Raw genomic sequence first — 20903 nt, 5'->3', positions numbered from 1 at the left:
TCTTTCCTGTTTAAAGATTTTTAAAATTTATTTGACAGAGAGACAAAGCAAGAGAGGGAACACAAGCAGTGGCAGAGGGAGAGGGAAAAGCAGGCTTCCTGCCAAGCATCCATCCCAGTGATGAGGGAGCAGGAGGCTGACTGAGGACAAAGCAAAAGCTGGCACCTTGCACCCCCTCTCCACCCGCTCCCCTCAGTAATATGTGTGACATTCCTCAGGCACCTCTGGCTGCCCTAAAAGAAAAACAAATAGTTAACTTGCAGAGATCACAGTCCTGCAAGACAGGAGTCTTCCTTGGTTTACCAATGTCCTAGATATTTACAACAAAGAAGCTATCTAACAATAGCACAATTTCCAGAGGCAAATAACTCAGTTCCTCAAGCCCTAAATAAAGTTAAATTTCTTCTAAACCCAAATCTCACTAACAAGGACACTTGATAGGAGAAATGTGAAACTTTATCTCTAAATCTCCAAGGTAGTGTCAAGAATCATTCCCAAGCATATGGCCCACTGATATACATCTAAAGGGTCTCACAAGAAGATTTTTACTACTAGTAATGAACAACCTTTCTCCCAACAATAACTAGCTCCTCAAGATCCTGGAGACCTTGCTTCCAAAATTCCTTAGAGACTAACATCACCCCCTTTACCTCACCTTCCCTCAACCGCAGGGTACATAACCTGCCATCCCTCACAACCCGGCACAGCATCTCCGTCTGCCCATGGGTCCTGTCCCTGTGCTCTAATAAATCACCTTTTTTGCACCAAAGATGTCTTAAGAATTCTTTCTTAGCCGTTGGCTCCGAACCTAACCCCACCAAACCTCACCTAGGTTCAAGAACTTCATCACCAGGACCCTGAGATCATGACCTGAGCCGAAGGCAGACACTTAAAGACTGAACCACCCAGGCACCCCCAAAAGGCATTTTCATAGGCATCATCCAAACTCAAGATCTTTGGAAGGTATCTGACTTTTAGCTCACTTCCTGGGTGATTCTCTAGCAAATCAAAATCTGAAAATCACTATTCTGAGCACAACAGGTAAAGAAGCATAGGGAAACAATTTTTTGTGTGTGGAAAATAATATTTTAACAGAAAACTGTATGTGGTCTGTGGCACACCCTACTGCCTTGATTCTATGGGAAATATTTACAACTCTGTAAGTCCTAAGTGACTGAGAGACAAATACTCTGCAGTCTGGGAAAGGTTCAGCTGATTTTTCTCACCTGCTTCCCTTGTGGAAAAACCAGTTTTCTCTCTACCTGCGTATCATTTCAGTATTCCTGACCTATAAAAATGTCTGAGTTTTTTTGATTCTTTTTTGTACTGGTGATAACATCTAATTTCTCTGTTAAGTAAAATATCATGTTTTTATTTTTGCATCCATATGAGAGGCATGATTTTATCCTTTTTTGAAAACTATCTTTAAACCGTTTTCTCCAAATAAATAAAAAGTTAACACTGGAGTTGTCCAGTAGTGGAAATGGCTGCCCTGTGAAGTCGTGAACTCCTCATCACCGGAAGTCCAAAAAAATAACTATTTTTGAGATTTGGTTGAAGAAATTACATGCCAGAATTAAGACTACTTATTGACTCCTCGTTTTGTCAGGAAACATGGGCATTAGGACAGGCATTGGATTAAAACAGTGGCTCTCAATGCTGATTGCACATTAGAAACATCTGAGTGCTTTAGAAAATATAATGCCTGAGCCCTACCTCTAGAAATACTGGAGTGAGCCCGAGGTACAGTGTTATGCTGAGCCGTATTTGAGCCTGAGGCAAAGGAAAAATTAGTATGCCTTAATTTAAAATTATGATATTTTGTTGGCCATGGATTTTTTTTTGCATTCATTTTTTTTAAAGTTTTTTTTTTTTTTTAAATTTATAAGAGAGAGATAGGGAGAGAGAGCGAGCACAGGTAGACAGAATGGCAGGCAGAGGCAGAGGCAGAAGCAGACTCCCCGCTGAGCAAGGAGCCCGATGTGGGACTCAATCCCAGGACGCTGGGATCATGACCTGAGCCAAAGGCAGCTGCTTAACCAACTGAGCCACCCAGGCATCCCTGCATTCATTTGATTTTTAAGATAATGCCTTACAATATTTTTATCTTTATTACGGAGTATTTTTTGTGCTCCCTTAAGTTTTGTGCCCTGAGTATGGGCCTCACTTGCCTCATCCTAATCCCAGCCCGGCTTGGCCATCCATACTTTTTAGAGCTTCTCACTTAAGGCAGTCTAATGGACAGCCAGGGTTGAGAACCACTGACTAGTTGATCTGTAAGGTATCCTGCATCCGTTTCTGTGTTGCCCAGTACGGTAGCCACTAGCCACCTAGGGCTACTGAAAACTTGAATAGTCCAAATTGAGATGTGCTGTAGCTTTCGAAGTCCGAGTACAAAACATGTAAAATAGGTCATTCATTAGTAACTTTTATACTGAGTACACATGGAAACAATATTAGTTTTCTGTTTGGGAAACATCCTTTCCTTTGATACTGATTTCTGAATCAATCAGGTAGGCTAGTCGTGATGCTGCAAAAATTTTTAAAAAACCGACTCAGTTCTTAGTTGTTTATAACAACTCTGTGATTCTTGCTTGTGTTTCATTTCCCACATGAGCTGGCATGGGTCTCTGCTCACGGTTGGCCCACTCGGGGGCCTAGGCAAAGGAAGCTCCATCTCAGTGTGCTATGGACATGGTGACTCTTGAAGTGGCTCTTGGAAGGCTTCGACACAAAAAGGATCTGTGTCACTAACGGCTCAGAGTTCAGGCCCAAGTAAGATATACGGCCATACTTGACTTCAGGGAGAGGGCTTAGGAAGTATAAGCCTGGTATGAACCTAGAAGGAGGAGAATCAGCACATTTGTGAACAGCACTAATGATCGCCACCGTGGCAGTCACCTGGCCCGAGGAAATGATCGTTGGTGGTTATGGAGCTATTTAGGACCATGGCACACTGCCTATGTGTGTGTGAGACCAGCCCTGCCCCACACTGTCGCAGGCAGTAAACATGGCACTTTTCTCCATATGGCTTTCATTACAACTTCATTTCATTAGGAAATCAGTGGGGGCATTCTGTCGCATTACAGAAATACCAAGGACGAGACCCACCAAATTGCTTACAGACTCCGGAATGCTTCCTTCCGATATTCAGCAAGGAAAATACACGTGTGAGGTGATCTCATTTCCCTTTTTTCCCCCTTCAGAGCTTGGACAAGAAACATTGGAAATTCTGTGATCATAATGGAAAGAAAGACATAAATGTCGGGAACAAGGACTTTCGAGGATTCTTTCGGTAGCATTGACAAGGATGTATTGCTAATGCTGCTTCTTTTTCTGGAAGGAGCACCCACATTAAATCTGACCAAGGATGGCAGCGGGTAGCAGAGGCTACACTCATCTTTTTAGACTTAGCATAACTCATGGAGGCAGTAACGGTTTCGAGAAGTTAAGAATTAAACATAGCTTTTCCCCCCTCTCTTTTGTAAGGTGAACAGACTTGGGGGTTAGAGAGACGTTTGTGCTCCTTGAGCTGAAGAATACATAAGGGGTACCTAGATTAAATACTTATTTGAAATCATTCCCATCATTCTTGGACTGGATTGGTAATAATATTTTAGAAGTACAAATAGTTCTTAGGGGAAAAAGATACATAGGGGACACCCTTGGTGTAAGAGAATCATCGTCTGGCTTAATGGATTCAAATGTTAGTTATGTGAAGTGCCTGGCTGTGTGATCTTGGGAAAGTGCTGACACCATTTGAGCCCAAATTCCCCAGTATAATCTGGGAGAAATAATAGCTTCCCACAGAAGAGATGGGAAGGTTGAGGAGGTAATGAAGTTAGTGCTTCGCTCGGTGGCCAACACATAGTGGGTGCTCTGCAAATGCTGGTTTATCATTTGTCTCTCCAGGAAAAGGCAGTAAAGAAAACAAGAGTGCAGTTCAGACCAGGGGCAGACAGACCCTGGGATCTAAAAAGACAAGAACCCATCTCAGGAAAACTGGAGCAAGGATATTGTTGGAAAATTTCCAACGACTCCTTCCCCTCACCTTAGAGTTTTAGGACATCCTGTTTTTCATCTCTGACTCTTTTCTTGTACTTTCTTTTTATAGTTTGTTCTTCTTCTCGTTGACCCCAACTCCCCCCTTTTGGTGGATTCTTCCCGTGTTTAGATTTTATCCTCTCTTTTCTTCTTCATATTATTCTGTCCCTCCATCGCCCCCAGTCCATATTTCTCTTTCTTCCCCATTTCAGCTCTCATCCTTTGTGGGGTGTGTAGCACAGGTGACCTGGAGACAGAGCCAGTCATGTTGTGGGCACCTCTTTGCCCCTTTCTGCCATTCTCCTCACCTTCAGTGGAGCCCCTCTCTGCACCATCCGCTGATCGCCTGGGGTCATAGCAGTCTGTTTTTTGGTACTAAACTTTGTTCTTAGAAATGAATCTGGTTGGGGCGCCTGGGTGGCTCAGTGGGTTAAGCCGCTGCCTTCGGCTCAGGTCATGATCTCAGGGTCCTGGGATTGAGTCCCGCATCGGGCTCTCTGCTCAGCAGGGAGCCTGCTTCCTTCTCTCTCTCTCTCTGCCTGCCTCTCAGTGTACTTGTAATTTCTCTCTGTCAAATAAATAAATAAAATCTTTAAAAAAAAAAAAAAAAGAAAGAAATGAATCTGGTTGACTCAGAGCCAAAAAGATGTCAATAGCACATAAAATTTGGTGATTTACTTTCCCCAGAAATACTAGAAACTTCAACCAAGTAGAAAGCTTATAGCCAAAGAAATAAATCTCTAATAATCATCTCAGGCAATAGTAGGATATTTTGGAGGAGGGTATGGAGGATATTTTCTTCTGGGAAGGAGACTTTCCCTGCCAAATATGCCTAATCACAGAACTTGTTCTGCTTTAATATTTTCGAAGAAGATGAAATAAAATAGATTCTAAGAAAGCTAATGTTAGATTTAGCCACCTCTGGCATGTGGAAGTGTTTTGGTCTAATCAGTTTACAGCTAAAAACTATTTAATTCCAAAAGGATTCTGTAGAGCAGATGTAACAATTAATTTCAGGTAAATCAGTTCAATATGGCTTTTTAATTCTTTCTTATTTTACCAATTTTAACATAATTTGTAAGGGAATATGAGCTCCATTATATGTGTTTGCAAACAGCGTGAATCAATCTAATCCAAGAGTCTTACGCATTCTGGCAGTGTCCTGCAGTGTGGTGGGGAGTGCCTGGTGGTAGTTGGGCCAATCTATTCACTGTTGGCCTCATGCTTAAGGTCTATATGCTTTTCAAGAGCCTCTAAAAGGAATTGATACCCCCAAAATTGTATTTGTTCTCAAGTATGAGAAATGAAAAGTAATAAATATAGAATGGAATGTTGGCAAATTCTCAATTGCTCAATTCTGTCATTACTTACAGATGGCTTTTATTTATTATTTTTTAAATATTTTATTTATTTATTAGACAGAGAGAGATCACAAGTAGGCAGAGAGGCAGGCAGAGAGAGAGAGGAGGAAGCAGGCTCCCCACTGAGCAGAGAGCCCGATGCGGGTCTCGATCCCAGGACCCTGAGATCATGACCTGAGCCGAAGGCAGCGGCTTAACCCACTAAGCCACCCAGGCACCCTACAGATGACTTTTAATATGAGAGGTGACTATATTTGAATATGTGTGATGTCATGTGGAATGGGTTTTCCACAACTAAGAGCGCCTGGGTCTCTCAGGTCTCTCTCAGGTCTTCTCAAGTCCCTCTCTCTCAGATAGAGAGAGAGGGAAGCAGGCTCCCTGCTGAGCAGAGAGCCCAATACGGGGCTCAATTCCAGGACCCTGAGATCATGACCTGAGCCAAAGGCAGAGGCTTTAACCCACTGAGCCACCCAGGCACCCACACCTGTACTTTTAAAATCAGAACTCCTGGACGCCTGGGTGGCTCAGTTGGTTGGACGACTGCCTTCGGCTCAGGTCATGATCCCGGAGTCCCAGGATCGAGTCCCGCGTCGGGCTCCCAGCTACATGGGGAGTCTGCTTCGTTCTCTGACCTTCTCCTGGCTCATGCTCTCTCTCACTGTCTCTCTCTCAAATAAATAAATAAAATCTTAAAAAAAAAATAAAATAAAATCAGAACTCCTCCTGGGAAGAAACTGCTATATGGAGGTAGAAGGATGCCATGGACTGAATTGCTTGTCCCCCTGATTCATAGGTTGAAGCCCTAACCCCCATGTGACTGTATTGGAAATAGGGCCTTTAAGGCAGTGAGTGAGGTTAAGTGAAGTCATAGGGATGGGCCCCTGTTCCAATAGAATTGGTGTCCTTATTAGAGAGGTTACAGAGACACCAGAGATTTCTCTCTCTCTCCCTCAGCCACGTTGGGGCACAGTGAGAAAGTGGGCATCTACAAGTCAGAAAAAATGCACTCACCAGGAACCAAATTGTCTGGGTACCTTTTCCTTGGACTTCCCAGCTCCCACATCAGTGAGAGATGAATTTCAGTTGTTTAAGCCACCCAGTCTGTGGTGTTTTGTTATGGTAGCTCAAGCAGACAGAGACAGAGGATATTCATTGATAAGTAGCTTTGAGTGGGGCCCGGGAACTCAGGTCATGCTTCAGGGTCAAGAGATGGTCCACAAATGTCTCCCAAGTCTGCTGAGCTACAGGGCTTTTGCTTGACCAAGTTGGGTGTGCATGTTGGAGACCGAGCTGAACTTCCCAGGATCCAGTGCCACTACACCCCAGCCACCCTCCAACCCTCCCCCTCCCCGTGGAGCTGCCTGTTTATCCTCCCCAGGCCGCACTCAGCCTTCCTCTAACTACAGGTTAAACTAATTTTTCAAGAATATCTGTCTGAAGGAACACTGAATTACTCGCTGCCTAGATCACCACCACCCCCATCCCCCCGGCCAGCCATCAGCTTCATACCTCAAAGTCATAGCCAATGCCATGGGCCTTACACATTTGGAGGAAGACATAGTGGAAAATCAGCGAGAGATTGTTGTGCTTCAGCTGGGTACTCATCACCGCATAGCGAATGGTTGCTGGGGACTGGAAAAGACCACAGCTGCACGTAAGACTCTTTACAAACTATTTCAGTTAACTCTTAGCTTTAGGAAAGTTGTAGATTAACAGAAAAGTTGTGAAGATAATACAAAGGGCTCCTGTTCCCCTCTGCTTAACATTGTGCCACGTTTGTCCCAGGAGGACACTCCTTAATCAGACCTCCTCACTGCTGTTATCTGAAGTCTGTTCTTTATTTGGATTTCATTCATTTTTCCTCACTCCCTTTTTCTTTTCTATGATCCCACCCAGGATACCGCATTGTATTTAGTTGTCATGTCCCCTTCGGTCCTTTTGGGCTGTGATGGTTTCTCAGACTTTCCTTGTTTTGCTGATCTTGACTGTTTCGAGGACTGTGGATCAGGTGGTTTGTAGAAGGTCCTCTGTTGGTACTGTCTGATGTTTTTCTCCTGATGAGACTGGAGTAATGTGTTTCTTGAAAAGAGGCTTACCACAGGATCACCTCAGACCAAGGGTACATATACCTGACTTACCACTGACGATGCCAATTTTGATCTCCCCAAGGTCGGTTTTGCCAGGTTTTTCACCGTAAAGGTACTTTTACCTGATTCTGTACTATACTCTTTGGAAACCAGTCACTAAGGAGAGTCTGCCTTCCTGAGAGAGAATTTTTTTTTTTTTAAAGATTTTATTTATTTATTTGACAGAGAGAGAGATCACAAATAGGCAAAGAGACAGACAGAGAGAGAGATGAGGAGAAGCAGGCTCCCTGCTGAGCAGAGAGCCCTATGTGGGACTCGATCCCAGGCCCCTGGGATCATGACCTGAGCCGAAGGCAGAGGCTTAACCCACTGAGCCACCCAGGCGCCCCCTGAGAGAGAATTTTGATGCCAGTTGCTTTCTTTGTTTGAGAAAGTGCTATTCTTTATCTTGCTTGCCGATCAGTAGGAGCTAGCCCAAAGAGACTGTTAGGCCTGAAGTATTTCAACTATAGCATTTCCTAAAAACATTTAAAATTGAGTACGTACCAAAGAAAGTGCTATTTTGTAGCACATCCTTTGTGAGATGTGATATTTGTCTTTGGAAATCAGCTACATTTATTCTTGGAGACCTGGAAATTTGGAGAATAGCCTGTAGGGTCATGGTCAACCTTGAGACATAGAAAGTGAAGGTGCCTGGCCCAGATTTTAAACTTTGGGGGTCCTTGGGTGTGGGGGCAACCAGGTGCTTGTCCTTGTGCAGTGTCTTGGAACAAGAGAAGGAAAAGGAGGTTCTGTTGGTCCACAGGAGGCTGCAAGGATTATAATGGCCTGACGTTGTCTGTTGTGAAATGTCAAGGCCTGCCCTCTCTATCTCTGAGATAATGCAAGAAACTGGGGCTGATTGAGTGCCCAGGAGAGGATGAACATATTTTCCCTGCCTATGTAACACATACGCATACACACACTCTTTCACTTTCTCTCTCTCAGATTTCACATTCACCTTCTGTGACTTATTTCCTCCCATACACTATCTTTTCCTTCAACACTTGTGGAAAATACTGTGTCCAGTGGTCATGTTTTTAGTACTATTAAGCCTCTTCTTCCCATGTATAGGCAGAGTCCAGATCTATAAAGGTGTTAGGCTCCCACGGGCTAATGCATCTTGACCTGTACATCTCCATTAACATTGTCCCATTTGTAGCCACTGAGTATTTTACTTTTGTCAAAGAAAACCCACTTGACCCTCACATGCCTCACAACTGTTCTTTGTTACCCCTCTGACCTATCATGGATTAGTCCCCTGGCTGCCTCCCTGGCATGACGGGAGTTCTCTGAAGAAGGCAGGAACTGTTTGGTTCCCAAATCACCAGGTTGGATGTAATGTCCCACAGAACAGGCGTTCAGGGTTTCCTGAATGAAAGAAAGAACGGGTGGATGCATACAGTAGGGTACGTCTAGAGCATTTGCCTCTGACAGAAGAGGCTCTTCCGATGTAAGTCATGGGACGTCCCGTCAGCGAGTGCTTTGAGGCAGAAGCAGGCCCTAGAGAATGCCTGAAAATCCCCAGAGAATAATAGCTCAGGGCAGTCATTTCCAGGCCTGGCCCCCAGTAGACCATCTTTTGGAGGATAGTGTAGCTTTGGTGGATGTGGTGGGGTTATTGGTGGGGTAATGAGAACCCACTAAGAGAAGCGCTGGCTCAGCAGTCCGGTCAGTGTGGAGGAGCGTGACCACCAGGCTGGCTGGCCCTTTCATGACAGGCTGCGCCACGTTCCTGCCTTCACAATGAAGGCCCAGAAGCCTGAGCTTTTGCATATGGAAGTGAACTGTAAATACTCTGGAATTCCATTGTGGTTACTGAGCATGTAATTGCGTGGTGATTACCATGAATTCACAAGATAATTCCAAGGTTATTTTTGTCTTTTAAACTTGTCTTATGCTGCCATAGGATATAAACTAGCAAGCCCCAGACTAGGCCCCAGTCAGCCAGGGAGAGAGGTAGACAGGCATCTGGCAGCAGGAGCAGCTCATCGCTGTGTATCTTGGCCCCAAAGCACGGCAGAGAGCTCACTGTCTAGTGTTGCCGGACGAGTAAGGGCAGGCTGTCCTGAGGTTTCTTCCTCTCTACAGAGACAGACTACTATTTTCCCTCCTCCCAGACCTGGGGTTAGGATTCGTAAAGAGTCTGAGAGAAAAGCCAGGATATTTAGTCCATGTTTCCAGGCTGTGTCTTTTCCACTACCATCGACATCCCACTCGAGAGCTTTATGGCCTGGACAGCTGCTTCTCCTTCCTACTTGGGAGCTGGGGATGCAAGCAGAATTCTGTGGTGGATAAGTTATATGGGGTCAGAAAGACTGAAGTTCAAAACCCGACTGACCTTGAGTGTGTCACTTAACTGCTCTGACTTTTAGTGACTAAATAAGCACCTAGCACAGCATCCGGCTCCAGACAAATGGTAGCTATAAATACTGTTGGTCTTTCTTTGAAAGCATCGATAGGACTGGCAGCATTTGGGGCCTCCCCTAAATGTAATTTCCCAGGCTGTTCCTTCCCCTGCTGGTACCTGGATTCTGAGCATTACCCCAAGATTGTTTCTCAGACCCAGGTTGGTCAGTGCTCAGAACTCTTCAGTGTCTCCTCCTTGCCTTCAAGATGAAATTCCGACACGTGGCTTGGTGCGCAGACTCTCCCACACTGGCTTGGGGGATTGCTCCAACCACTTGCCCCACTTCCTCCTGCCCAAAGTCTCTGCCCCAGGCCACCTGGTTCATGGCTAGCTCCTCACAGACCATGGACTCTCCTGCTGGGGAGGTCTCCTTTCCCTCGCCACTTAGTGACTGCCCCGGTCTGTAAGGCTAGGCCAAGTTCCTTCTTTCTAGTAGCGTGTCCCCTGTCCCTGACAGTCCCAGTTCACAGTCGTTTCTCCCAAGAACTCCGGCTGCACGTTGAAGGGCTATCACTCACTGGTGCTGAAATAAGGCCTTGTGGTTTTCCTTATGTATGTGCTATCTACGTTAGATTTCCTTTTCAAGGACAGAGACTTTGTCAAATGTCTTTGTATCCCTGATGCTTGGTGAAATTCCTGGCTTATGGTAAGTACTTAGTAAATGTGTTATAATGCCAGTGAAGATGACCATATGTGATACACCTACTCTTTTTAGACTTAACCAATTCCACAGTTCCTACAGGAAAAAACTATTGCTAGTCTAGGTTTGTCTTTTATTCAATAGCACAGGTGTGACAGTGTTGTTGTGAGGATTAAATGAGTACCTAAAGACCTTAGAACAGTGTCTGGCACAGAGAAAACAGTCAAAAAAATGCTAATGCTTATTATCATTTGCTAAACAAAATAATTTCACAAATAAGGTAAGTTATTTAAAAACCAACAGCCTTTTTCATCAGAAAGGGCCTTGAATCAGAATGCTTGTGCTTTGCTACTTACTTAACTTTATGACCTTGGGCAGTTCACTTAACTTTGCATAGCCTCAGCTTCCTAATCTTTAAAATGGGTATGATAATCGTGTCTTATCTATTCCTTGGGGGTCATGATGGGGATCAAATAAGCTCATATCAATTTAAAGGATAAAACATTATGCAAATAGAAAACATTTTTTTTAAAGGTTGATGGTGTAATCAACTCTCTTCTGATGCTATAAAATCCATTTAGGTTTGGGAAGGAAATCACAAACCTAGATGGATTTTACAGCAAGAGGAGACCCCTCTGTGACCATCTGGCCCTTTCAGTGCTGCGTCTTGACCTAGCTCAGAGGGGATTACAAGCCAGTAGATAATGGCCGTGTGCCTGGAAACAACCTCCTCACAGAGGGAGATGAAACCTCCTTTGGAAGAAGAGCTTTCTTTATGGCCTCAATCAGAGACTTCTTTAGGGGTGAGCCTAAACAGTACTCTGGGGCCAAATGACTGACTCTTAGCCAGTGCGAGGCAGTTTGCTCAGAACAGTGGTCAGACATACAGGCTTTAAGGTCTGGCAGGCCTGGGCTTAAATTCTGGCTTCCACTCATACTTGCTGAGTGACTTTCCACAAGTTGCTTGACATTTCTTAACCTCGGTCTTCTTATCTAAAAATGAGTGTAATAGCCTGGGTGGCTCGGCTTGGATGGCTTAGTCAGTTAAATGTCTGACTCATGATTTCGGCTCAGGTCTGGATCTCAGGGTTGTGGGATCAAGCCCTACATTAGCTGCATATTGGGTGTGGTGCCTGCTTAAGATTCTCTTCTCCCTTCCTCTGCCTCTTCCCCTGCATGCATGCTTAAAAAAAAAAAAGTGAGCATCATAACAGCACCTGCCTAATATATTGGGTTGTATAAAGATTCATGTGAGGCACTTAGTTTCAGGACCTGCTGTGGAGTAAGGCTTAGTACATTTTGATGTTATTATGTTATTATATGTATTATGGTTGTTTATTGGCCTCTCTATGTCTTTTTTTTTTAAGATTTATTTATTTATTTATTTGAGAGAGAGAGAGAGAAAATTAGAGAGAGAGAGAGAGCATGAGAGGGGAGAGGTCAGAGGGAGAAGCAGACTCCCTGCCAAGCAGGGAGCCCGATGTTGGGACTTGATCCCAGGACGCCAGGATTATGACCCAAGCCGAAGGCAGTCGGTTAACCAACTGAGCCACCCAGTGCCCCATCTCTGTGTCTTTTGATAAACTCAGAGCTCTTTGCTGCTTATCCTTACATCCTCTGTGCTTAGGAGAGCACCTGACACACTATAGGTGCTGAATAAGTCGGTTGAATTTTCTTCTAGCTGGTATTAACCAGCTAGTTAAGGTGATGGCTGATGGGGACTTAGGATCTGACTTCTCATTACAATATTACTTTCTAAAAGATTTTGCTGGAAAAAGACCTTCTAATGAAAGGCTGCAGTATGGAAGGATGGGCCCTTGCTGTGTCCCCTTACAGGAGACAGTGAGATGCCCCCCTCAGAAACCCATTGTGCATGAGACTGCCTGGGCTGGGCTTGGTGCTGAGAGCACCCCATTTAACAGGCCCCTTAAAATCAAATCCCTCAAGAGACCTTGGTGGTCACTTAGACCTCCTTTATTTTGCAAACGAGGAAACGGAGGCAGAGAGAGATCGGAATTCATGATCCATAACTTTGAGACCAGTGCTCTTCACTCCGAATTCCCATTGGCTACATCTGGAATGTGCGGACATTTCAGAGGCTAGCCTTTTCTAGTAAAACGGGGGAAAAATAGGAGAGAAAATATTATCAGTAGGAGTCTAGTCTTATTAAACTACCTTTCTAAATCACAATCTAACAAGAACGCTTCAAGCCAAATAAAGGAAGCTCGAAATACTCCTTTTCACTGGAGAATATAATTTTGCTTCAGCCACAATTTAAATTGATTTAGTTCTGAGCACCAACACTTGAAGTGTGGAGTGTATTCTATTTTCGCCATGATACTTGTTTTGACAGTGATGCATTTCAGTTGACATAGTTGAAATCCTCATGTAATAAATCTCTGCCTGAAAATTAATCATGTTTATAATATTCTGAGAATTAATAACACCCATTGCTCAAATCATTAACTTAAAAAAGGAGCTTCCAAAATCTGTTCTCGGCAGTGAGGGACCACAAATAAATGAACGTTTGATAAAATAATCCAAGTAGCAGTTTAACAAGCGTAAACTTGAATGTGGCCGCAATAACACAGAACTATTGTTTAAAGGTTGGCAGAGGCTGATGAGGTTCTTACGTCAGTTACGAAGCAGGCATCCACATGCATAATGAACTGCTCTCTGAATTATTAATGTGTTGCTTATTTAGCCTCATCTGTCTAGAAGATAATGTATCCTAACTCTAATGAGTGATTGGTTTTGTACATAATTACAGTAGCAGCAGTAGCAGGGAAATGTGTGCCTTCAAAGAAGGAGTTCTAAAAATAAAGTCATCACATCAACTCCGTTGTTGTGGCATTCTATCAAAATCAAACCCGAAGCATTTGAGAATTCATAATAAATTACAGGAGACAGAATCATTATTAACATCATAATTTAACACAAAAGGTTTTACTTAATCATTCATTACAGACCATGTGCTGTTAAAATGCTTGTAAATGGCTTGTGTTGTTTTAAGATGTTTGCAAATATGGTTCCCTTTGGCCACTCAACCACCTGTGGTGTGGAGGGGCCACAGAGGAAGAGGAGGAGTAGGAACCATTGGAAAGGGTAGTGCTTTGTCCTCATTCTGACAGAATGTTAATTAAAAGTTAAAAATGTCGCTAGGTAGCTCCTTCTCTTTTCTCAAACATGCATGTCTGGGAATCGCCCCCCCCCCCACCTGGTTTCTGACTTCAGTGAGGCAATCGTGGAGGACACTAGAGCAGAAGCCCTTGCCCCTGGAGTGACTGGCTCGAGGTGACACTTTTTTGCCACCTGTTTCTGATTTGGGACAATAGCTCTTTGTAGAGCCCCAAAGAGTCTTTGCTTTCCCCCTGCATAGCAGATTATTTAAAGGAATAGGCTCAAAGCAGAAGCATTTCGTAGGCTTAGCTCTGAATGCGCCCTTTTTATCATTGTGGGTACGTTGGTGCCTTTCCTTTTTCTTCAATCTTCAAAGGGGGCCGTAGGCTGACTGATTATAAACCTGATGGCATCACAGTCTCTTCACACTTGTTCAGGAAGCTTCAGTTATGTTGTAAATTGCATTGTATGTGCAAGCATGGCTGCTTCTTTTAAAAATGGCCTATCCCGTGTGTACGCATACATGGGAACGCACGCATGCACACATGCACAGTGGTACCAGGCCGAGAACATCCATCTATCTGTCTAAAACCACAAGCACTTTCAATTTATCCGTACATCAGAAAACCTACATAGCTTTTCTTTAGTGATTGTAGAGACATTTGAATTATTGAAGATCATAATGCTTCCCTCTTGAGTATAGGCAGTTCCTAGAAGTGTTTAACACTCTTGATCACAGGAGAATTCCCGTATATTGCCTGTAGCTAGGATTGAAACCTATAGGCAAGATGGGGAAAATGGGAGAGTGCTTCTAATTCAGAGTACCACTTCTGCTCACAGCCTTCTGAAGCAACATACTTCAATGTGGCAAATTGTCTTGGAAAAGTCTTGAATTGAATACTAACTCAGCCTCCAGCTTCCTTTTAGAAATGGCATGGAGTTAGGTTTGCTAGGCCACAAGGCTCAAGTTTTACTGCTGTCCCTCCCTCCAGTGTTGAACTTAGGGTCCTGTCCCTTTAGTGAGGATGGGGGCCACAGGTGGAGTTGGTCCTGGTTGATTCTCAGTGAGGTCCTGGGACCTAATTAAAAGGGACCTGTTCTCCCCATTCCAACTCTGCCCCTCCCCCTCCCTTTTTAAAAGGTTTATTTGAGAGAGAGAGAGAAAGCCCGTGATCAGGGGAAGGGGCAGAGGGAGAGGGAGAGAGAGAATCTTAACTAGGCTCCAGGCCTAGCACAGAGCTCGATGTGGGGCTCAATCTCACAATCCTGAGATCATGACATGAGTGGAAATCAAGAGTCAGACGCTTAACTGACTGAACCATCCACGTGCCCTTCCCCCTTTTTTAAAGATTTATTTATTTATTAGAGAGAGAGAGAACCTGCAAGCAGGGAGAGGGGCAATGGGAGAGAGAGACCAACTCTGCTTCTCAATAAGCAAAGAGATCAAGGGGATTGCTTTGAGCAATGGTACCTCATAGGGCAAGTGCATTGAGGAGAAGGAGGCTGTTGTCTGAACCACCCCTCCCCCCGCCCCAGATATCTGACACTCTCTCAAGGCTGCCTTCCAAATGGGTGCAGAGTTCCTGCCATGGAAGGGGACCCTGGGAACCCTGATGAGAGTCAAACAAGGGTTCCTTAAATCCAGAGGTCTCTCCTGGACCCAAAGAGGCTCAGCAGAGAGGCAGGAGATACTGCTCTGGGACACTAGTTTATGTTCTATTAGCCATCGAAATTCCTCTTTTATCTGTTTGATATATTAACATCTCAAGTAGAGGTTCATTTGCCAAATGGGTGGGAAGCCCACTGTAGGAGAGGCAGAAGAAAACCCTTGGCAGCAGTCAGAGGAGCTCTAGCCAGAGCCCCCTTCTGCTCCCATATTCCATGTGCAGGAAGAACCATCTGGTCAACTTGACCCTCGTTCTCCTTTCCCAAAACCAGTCCAGCCCACTGTCTCCATGGAGATTTGTACTTTGTTGCCCTGGGTTCTAAGGTTGGTAAACCTCCACCAGCCCCAAGATTGTTGGCTCCAGCCACCCTAGCAGCAGGGCTAGTGATGAGATGGGAGGTTGGGCCGTAGAAAGTGGCAGATCATGAAGGCCCTTGTTAACCCAGCCGGGAAGTTGGGATTTTCCTGAAGATGACAGGAATCATTTCAAAATCATAAGTAGGGAAGCGGCATGCTCAGATCTGCTTTTCACTTTGACCATCTTGATGGTATGTGTGGTTAGGCTGAGGGGGAGGGTCAGGAGGCAGGGAATCTTAGTGAGGAGCATAACTAAGACAGTATCTCTGTGGAGGGGGAGGAGGGATCAGAGTCAAGGCTAGCATCAGCAGGAGCTGGTGTTGACTGGTTGTGGGGGTAGAGGTGTCCCATCAACCTCTGGCAGGACCCACCACAAGGAAGTATGGGGGAGGAGAGATGAGGAATGTGGTTTGAGACAGCTTGACCTTGAGGACTCTATAGAATGGTGGATCTGGGAGTGGAGCTCAAAAACAAGATTGGAGCTAGAAAAATATGGCTTTTGTCAGAAGTTTCTGGTAGTCAAAGAACTTGTCCAGGGCTGCAAGATGAGAAGAGATGGAGGGAAATGTCCCAATAGACCCACCCTTGGAAAAATCCATGCTCTTTCATCCTTCCAATACGGTGCCTTCCCTTTCTGAATGCTCTCTCCCCCTTTCCTTTGGCCAATACACGCTACTCCAGAAACCTGGTTTGGAGAGGCTAAGTGACTTTCCTGAGGTTCTTTCTTCTCTCTATACTCAAAAAGCTGGGCACATAGCCAGAGCTCAGGAAGTGGCGATGGAGTGTTGCTGAACACCATGGGGAATCAAGAAGCATCTGTTGCTTACCGACACTGAGAGGGCATTAAGGCAGCTCATTTTCTTCTCTTTCTTAGGAACAAAGGGCACTTTCAGGGTGCTCAGACTGCAATCCAGATGGCCGTTGGTCAGGTATAAGGTGAGCTGAGTCAGGGCCAGCTGGTCACTGTATGAGAGGCTGAGGCCTGTTGCCCACACCTGATTAAAACAGAAGGCACAGAAGTGAAGGTAAGATAACAACCTGGAGAGAAAGCTCCAACCCCCACTAACCAGCCCAAACCATGTCAGACCCAACCAAACCAGTGCACACATGACTGAATGGAGTAGATGTTTTTGCTTTTTCTATTTCCTTCAGCTGAAGGACAGAGCCTCTAGTCTGATGCTAATTAGAAGACTGAACATTCTTGCAGGAAGTTACAAAAATTAAAATACCCAGCCAAGGTAATCTATGGAGTTGCACAGTTCCAGGCTTATGGGGACTTTGATTCTCCCAGCTGTTTTGCCATTTTTAGGAGAAGGAAGATAACAGGGTCTCGACCCAGCCAGTCCTTATCCTGTATGAGTTCCCCAGTTGTGCAGTGTTTTCTGTTGAGAAAAATGGACTGGACAGAAGCTTCAGATAATGGGGAACTAAAGAGGAGTAGACGGAGGGGGAAAGAGGAAAAAAGGGCAGTTTGCTCTGATTTCAGAAAAAGCAGTGCTAAGAAATCTCACGATGAAACTTTAGGGAAACTCATGATTGGCCCGTAAGTCTTAGCACGACCCCCATTTGTCACGAGTGTAGGAAAGTCATTTTGCCACCCCACGGTGCCACAGTATCCTTAACTGGGAGATGAGAACTGTGAGAACACCACCCTAGCTGAACAGCAGGGCTATTAGAAGAATACTATGATGCAATAAAATTAAAAGGCTTTGAAAAATAGACACATGTGAGCAAGAACTTATTGTAAGCCCCTTGATAACTAAGTAAGTCCATTAATTCCTTTGACAGATATTTACTGAGCATCTACTATAAACCGGGGATGGCGGAAGTGGGTCATGTTCTACCTCTCCCCTCTCCTGAGGCAGACCATCATCCTTAACTGCCCGGCACCACCCATCCCCATACTGAATACGGAAGCACCCCCAGCACCATCCTCAGTTCAATGCTCAAGGCTAGTGAAGGCAAGTTCAAGGCGATTGTGCCAGTTACTGGAGAGTCAAAGGTAGATGGGCACAGGTGCTGGCATCCAGGAGGGCCAGACAGATGCATACGTGTTCAGTCATTGACAACACAGTGTAATACGTGATATAATAAAGGGATGGAACAAAGTACTGCCGAGTCAGAAAGCACAGACTCAGTTTGTCTAGCAAAGTCAGGGCTCCATCACGGAGAAGGTGACATCTGAGCTTTGACCAGCAACACGATGTGACTGGCTTCCATGTATCAAGTACCTGCCAAGTGCCAGGTGCTTCCCAGAGCTTCCCAGACATCTCAGATCTTGACAATAACCTAAAAAATAACAGTCCCATGTCTTAGAGGAAAAAAAAAACACAAGATCACAGAGATACCTAAGGCCACACAGCCAGGAAGTGGCAGTGCTGGGATTTGAATCCTGTTCTTTCTGGCTCCAAGTCCACTCGTTTCCTATTCCCTGCTGGGGGAGATGGCCCTGATCGGGGCCCAGCCGTCCTGCAACCGCACCAGTTTCCCAGTCACATTAAAAGCTTCAGTTGCAGAGGGTGAAATCATGGCCTTGTTTATTATAATCCATGCCATGAAAGTGTCTTGTGGAGAAAACATGAAGTATTGTATTTCTGGAGTATGCTGTAATTAGCAGTAACGCATTTTCACTGTAGGAAGTTGGAAATAAACAGATTTTCATGAAGACTTGATTAAACATTTTTTCCTCTTAGAAGGCCTCCATGTGCCCCCCACACCAACTCTGTATGTTACAATACATAGTACATCTGCCCTAGAGTGGACTCCTCTCAAACAACTCTAGCAGTGAGTGACTTGAGTAAGCATTGAATGTAAATGGCATCATTATAAGGATATTAAGGGGTCAAGCTGTCAAGGCCCCTTGCTAAACTGAAGCTAATTTCAGGAGTCATACTCACACAGTAATGCCCTTTTATAATAGCAAATAAATCACATTTGCAACAATTGTTAAAAACTAACTGCCAAGTATCTGTTGCAGTTGTAAATATCCTATTTGTCAACTTAAGTATTTCCTGCTGTATGGCAGAAAATGCAAATCAGATGGGGACAGCTACTTTTTCTTAATAGGAGAAAGTAAACTTGCTGTTCTTGCATGTCAGGCATTTTTTTGTCCCCTAGAGCTTCTCTTTTGATGTTTTCATGTCCTTGATTAAAGGGAAGTGTATATAACCAACAGTATAAATATTTGTGTTAATATTATTAATGTTTTGGTCATAAGGATTTTTAAAAACTTAATTCACAGTATAGTTCACATGCATTGTTACTTCAGTCTCAAGTATACAGTGTAGTGATTTAGAGCTTCCATTCATCGCCTGGTGCTCGTCATGACATGTGTACTTGTGATCAGGATTTTAACGAGAATGCAGCACAGTATAGGGGGAGAATGAGAACCAAGGAGTCAGCCTAACTCTGGCCCTCGCAAAGAGTGTACATTTGACCAAGGTGTGTAAACGCCTTCAAAATCAGCAAATGATAATACCTGCCACACAGGGCTTTGAAAACAAAATAAATGCACCTAAAATTGCCTTACAAATGATAGAGTTCCGTACAAATGTTAATTTTAATGACTAAACATTTCCTTGAAGGGTAGGATCTTAGGAGACACATTTTTAGTAGCCTGTGTGGCTATTAGATTGCCCTATTTAATAATTGTTTTCCCCATTTATGATCATTGTGCTCAGCCTCTCCACAGCTCAGCCCAGGGAGTGGTTAGATTTGGGCAAGGTTGGTATTACTCTGTCTCCATTTGACCAATGAGGATGCTGAGATCAGAAAGTGACTTCATGGTTTGCTTAAGATCATAGAACACGGGCGAGAATTCTGTTCTTTCTAGAGCCCCAGCACTTTTGCTTCCCTAGACTGCCCTAAACGCTCGGTTCACAAAAGAAATCGTAGAACAAATTTCATTAAGCCCTTTCCTCAACAGCAGGCTTGCCTGAATTGCTCCGATAATTGTTCTGTTCTCCATCTGGTTTTTCCATTGAAGACACCGCCTGAGGCATGCTTGTTTTGTGTATAAGGGTTCCAGTCTCCCCCTCTAGTCTGTCAGCCCTTTAGGGGAAACTGCTGAGTCTTTGTCTTCCCCCAGCAGCCCCTGTCTGGGGCAGGGCTAGGCTCACAGCAGGGCACATCAGCACCTCGGATGTGTCATTGTGAATTCCACTCCAACTTTTAGGGAACGGGATCTAGGTGGGCCTCTAGAATCTGGTTTCAGATCGCACTGTAGGAAATACACGGTGAGCATCTCCTCTGTGCCTCATGCTTTCCCATTTACCTCATTTAATCCTATTCTTGATTTTGGATTTCACTGTTAACCTTAGGAACCTAATCTCTGCACTGAATACTCCCTTACAGTTCAGATGAGCAGGGATGGCAGCCTGTACAAAAGCACTGTGAGTGGGGACAGAGAGAAGTGGATGGATTTTTAAGTGTTCAGAAGTGCCTTTGACGTGACTTGCAGGACTTCTAATGACTGGCTTGACAGGTTAATTGATTAGCTATGATGGTAAGGGAAAGACATCACTGAAGGTTAGTACTGGAAAGACCCTTAAAAATCATCTAATACAATCAGTTTACTTTATAAATGGAGCGAAGTGGTTTGCCCTCGGTTACAGAGCAGGGTGTCAAAGGTGTCGGATGAGCAAACGAGATGGCTCAGCTCCCAGTCATAAATCACTAGTTGATGATTGTTTGAATTACTGCTGGTGTAAAGATCATTTTGTTAAAAATGAGTAGAATGCTAGAGACATTTGCATCAAGGCCTTAAAAAGAATACATAACGAAAATATTCATCTCAGCATTTCTTGTGAGATCGAATAATTGCAGGTCCGAATAAATGTCCAACATTTGGGCATTGATTAAAAAGATTCTGACACGTTCAAGTGATGCGATCGTCTATGATATCATCACAAAAGATAACAATTGTGATTAACTTTTGACGGCATAGGAAGATACACAAAAACAGCAAGGATATAAAGTCAGAAAGGCAACTTGACTTCAGCTTTGCAAAAATCATATTATACATAGAGGAGACTAGGTGAGACTGACAAAATGTTAACAGCCAATGGTGAATATTAGCAGAAATATTAGCAGTAAGTGCAGTTATATCTAGACTTTCATGTGTTTTCTGGAATGTACTATCTGATATGGTAGCCACTAGCCACTTGTGGTTATTGAGTTC

At 44.2% G+C, this 20903-nt stretch overlaps 1 protein-coding gene across 1 annotated transcript in view; it reads right to left on the bottom strand.

The window, feature by feature from the left end:
* Positions 1-20903, bottom strand: part of IQCH (IQ motif containing H) — a 131917-nt gene that overhangs the window by 13269 nt on the left and 97745 nt on the right. The window contains exons 12-13 of the mRNA XM_059372074.1: positions 16552-16719; positions 6915-7037 (exon numbers count right to left, since the gene is read on the bottom strand). Coding sequence (XP_059228057.1) covers positions 6915-7037; positions 16552-16719 — 291 coding nt within the window. The remainder of the gene's footprint in view (positions 1-6914; positions 7038-16551; positions 16720-20903) is intronic.

Source organism: Mustela nigripes, chromosome 13, assembly GCF_022355385.1.
Source record: "Mustela nigripes isolate SB6536 chromosome 13, MUSNIG.SB6536, whole genome shotgun sequence".
Classification (NCBI taxonomy): Eukaryota; Metazoa; Chordata; class Mammalia; order Carnivora; family Mustelidae; genus Mustela; species Mustela nigripes.
This window is presented reverse-complemented; position numbering and strand designations above follow the sequence as displayed.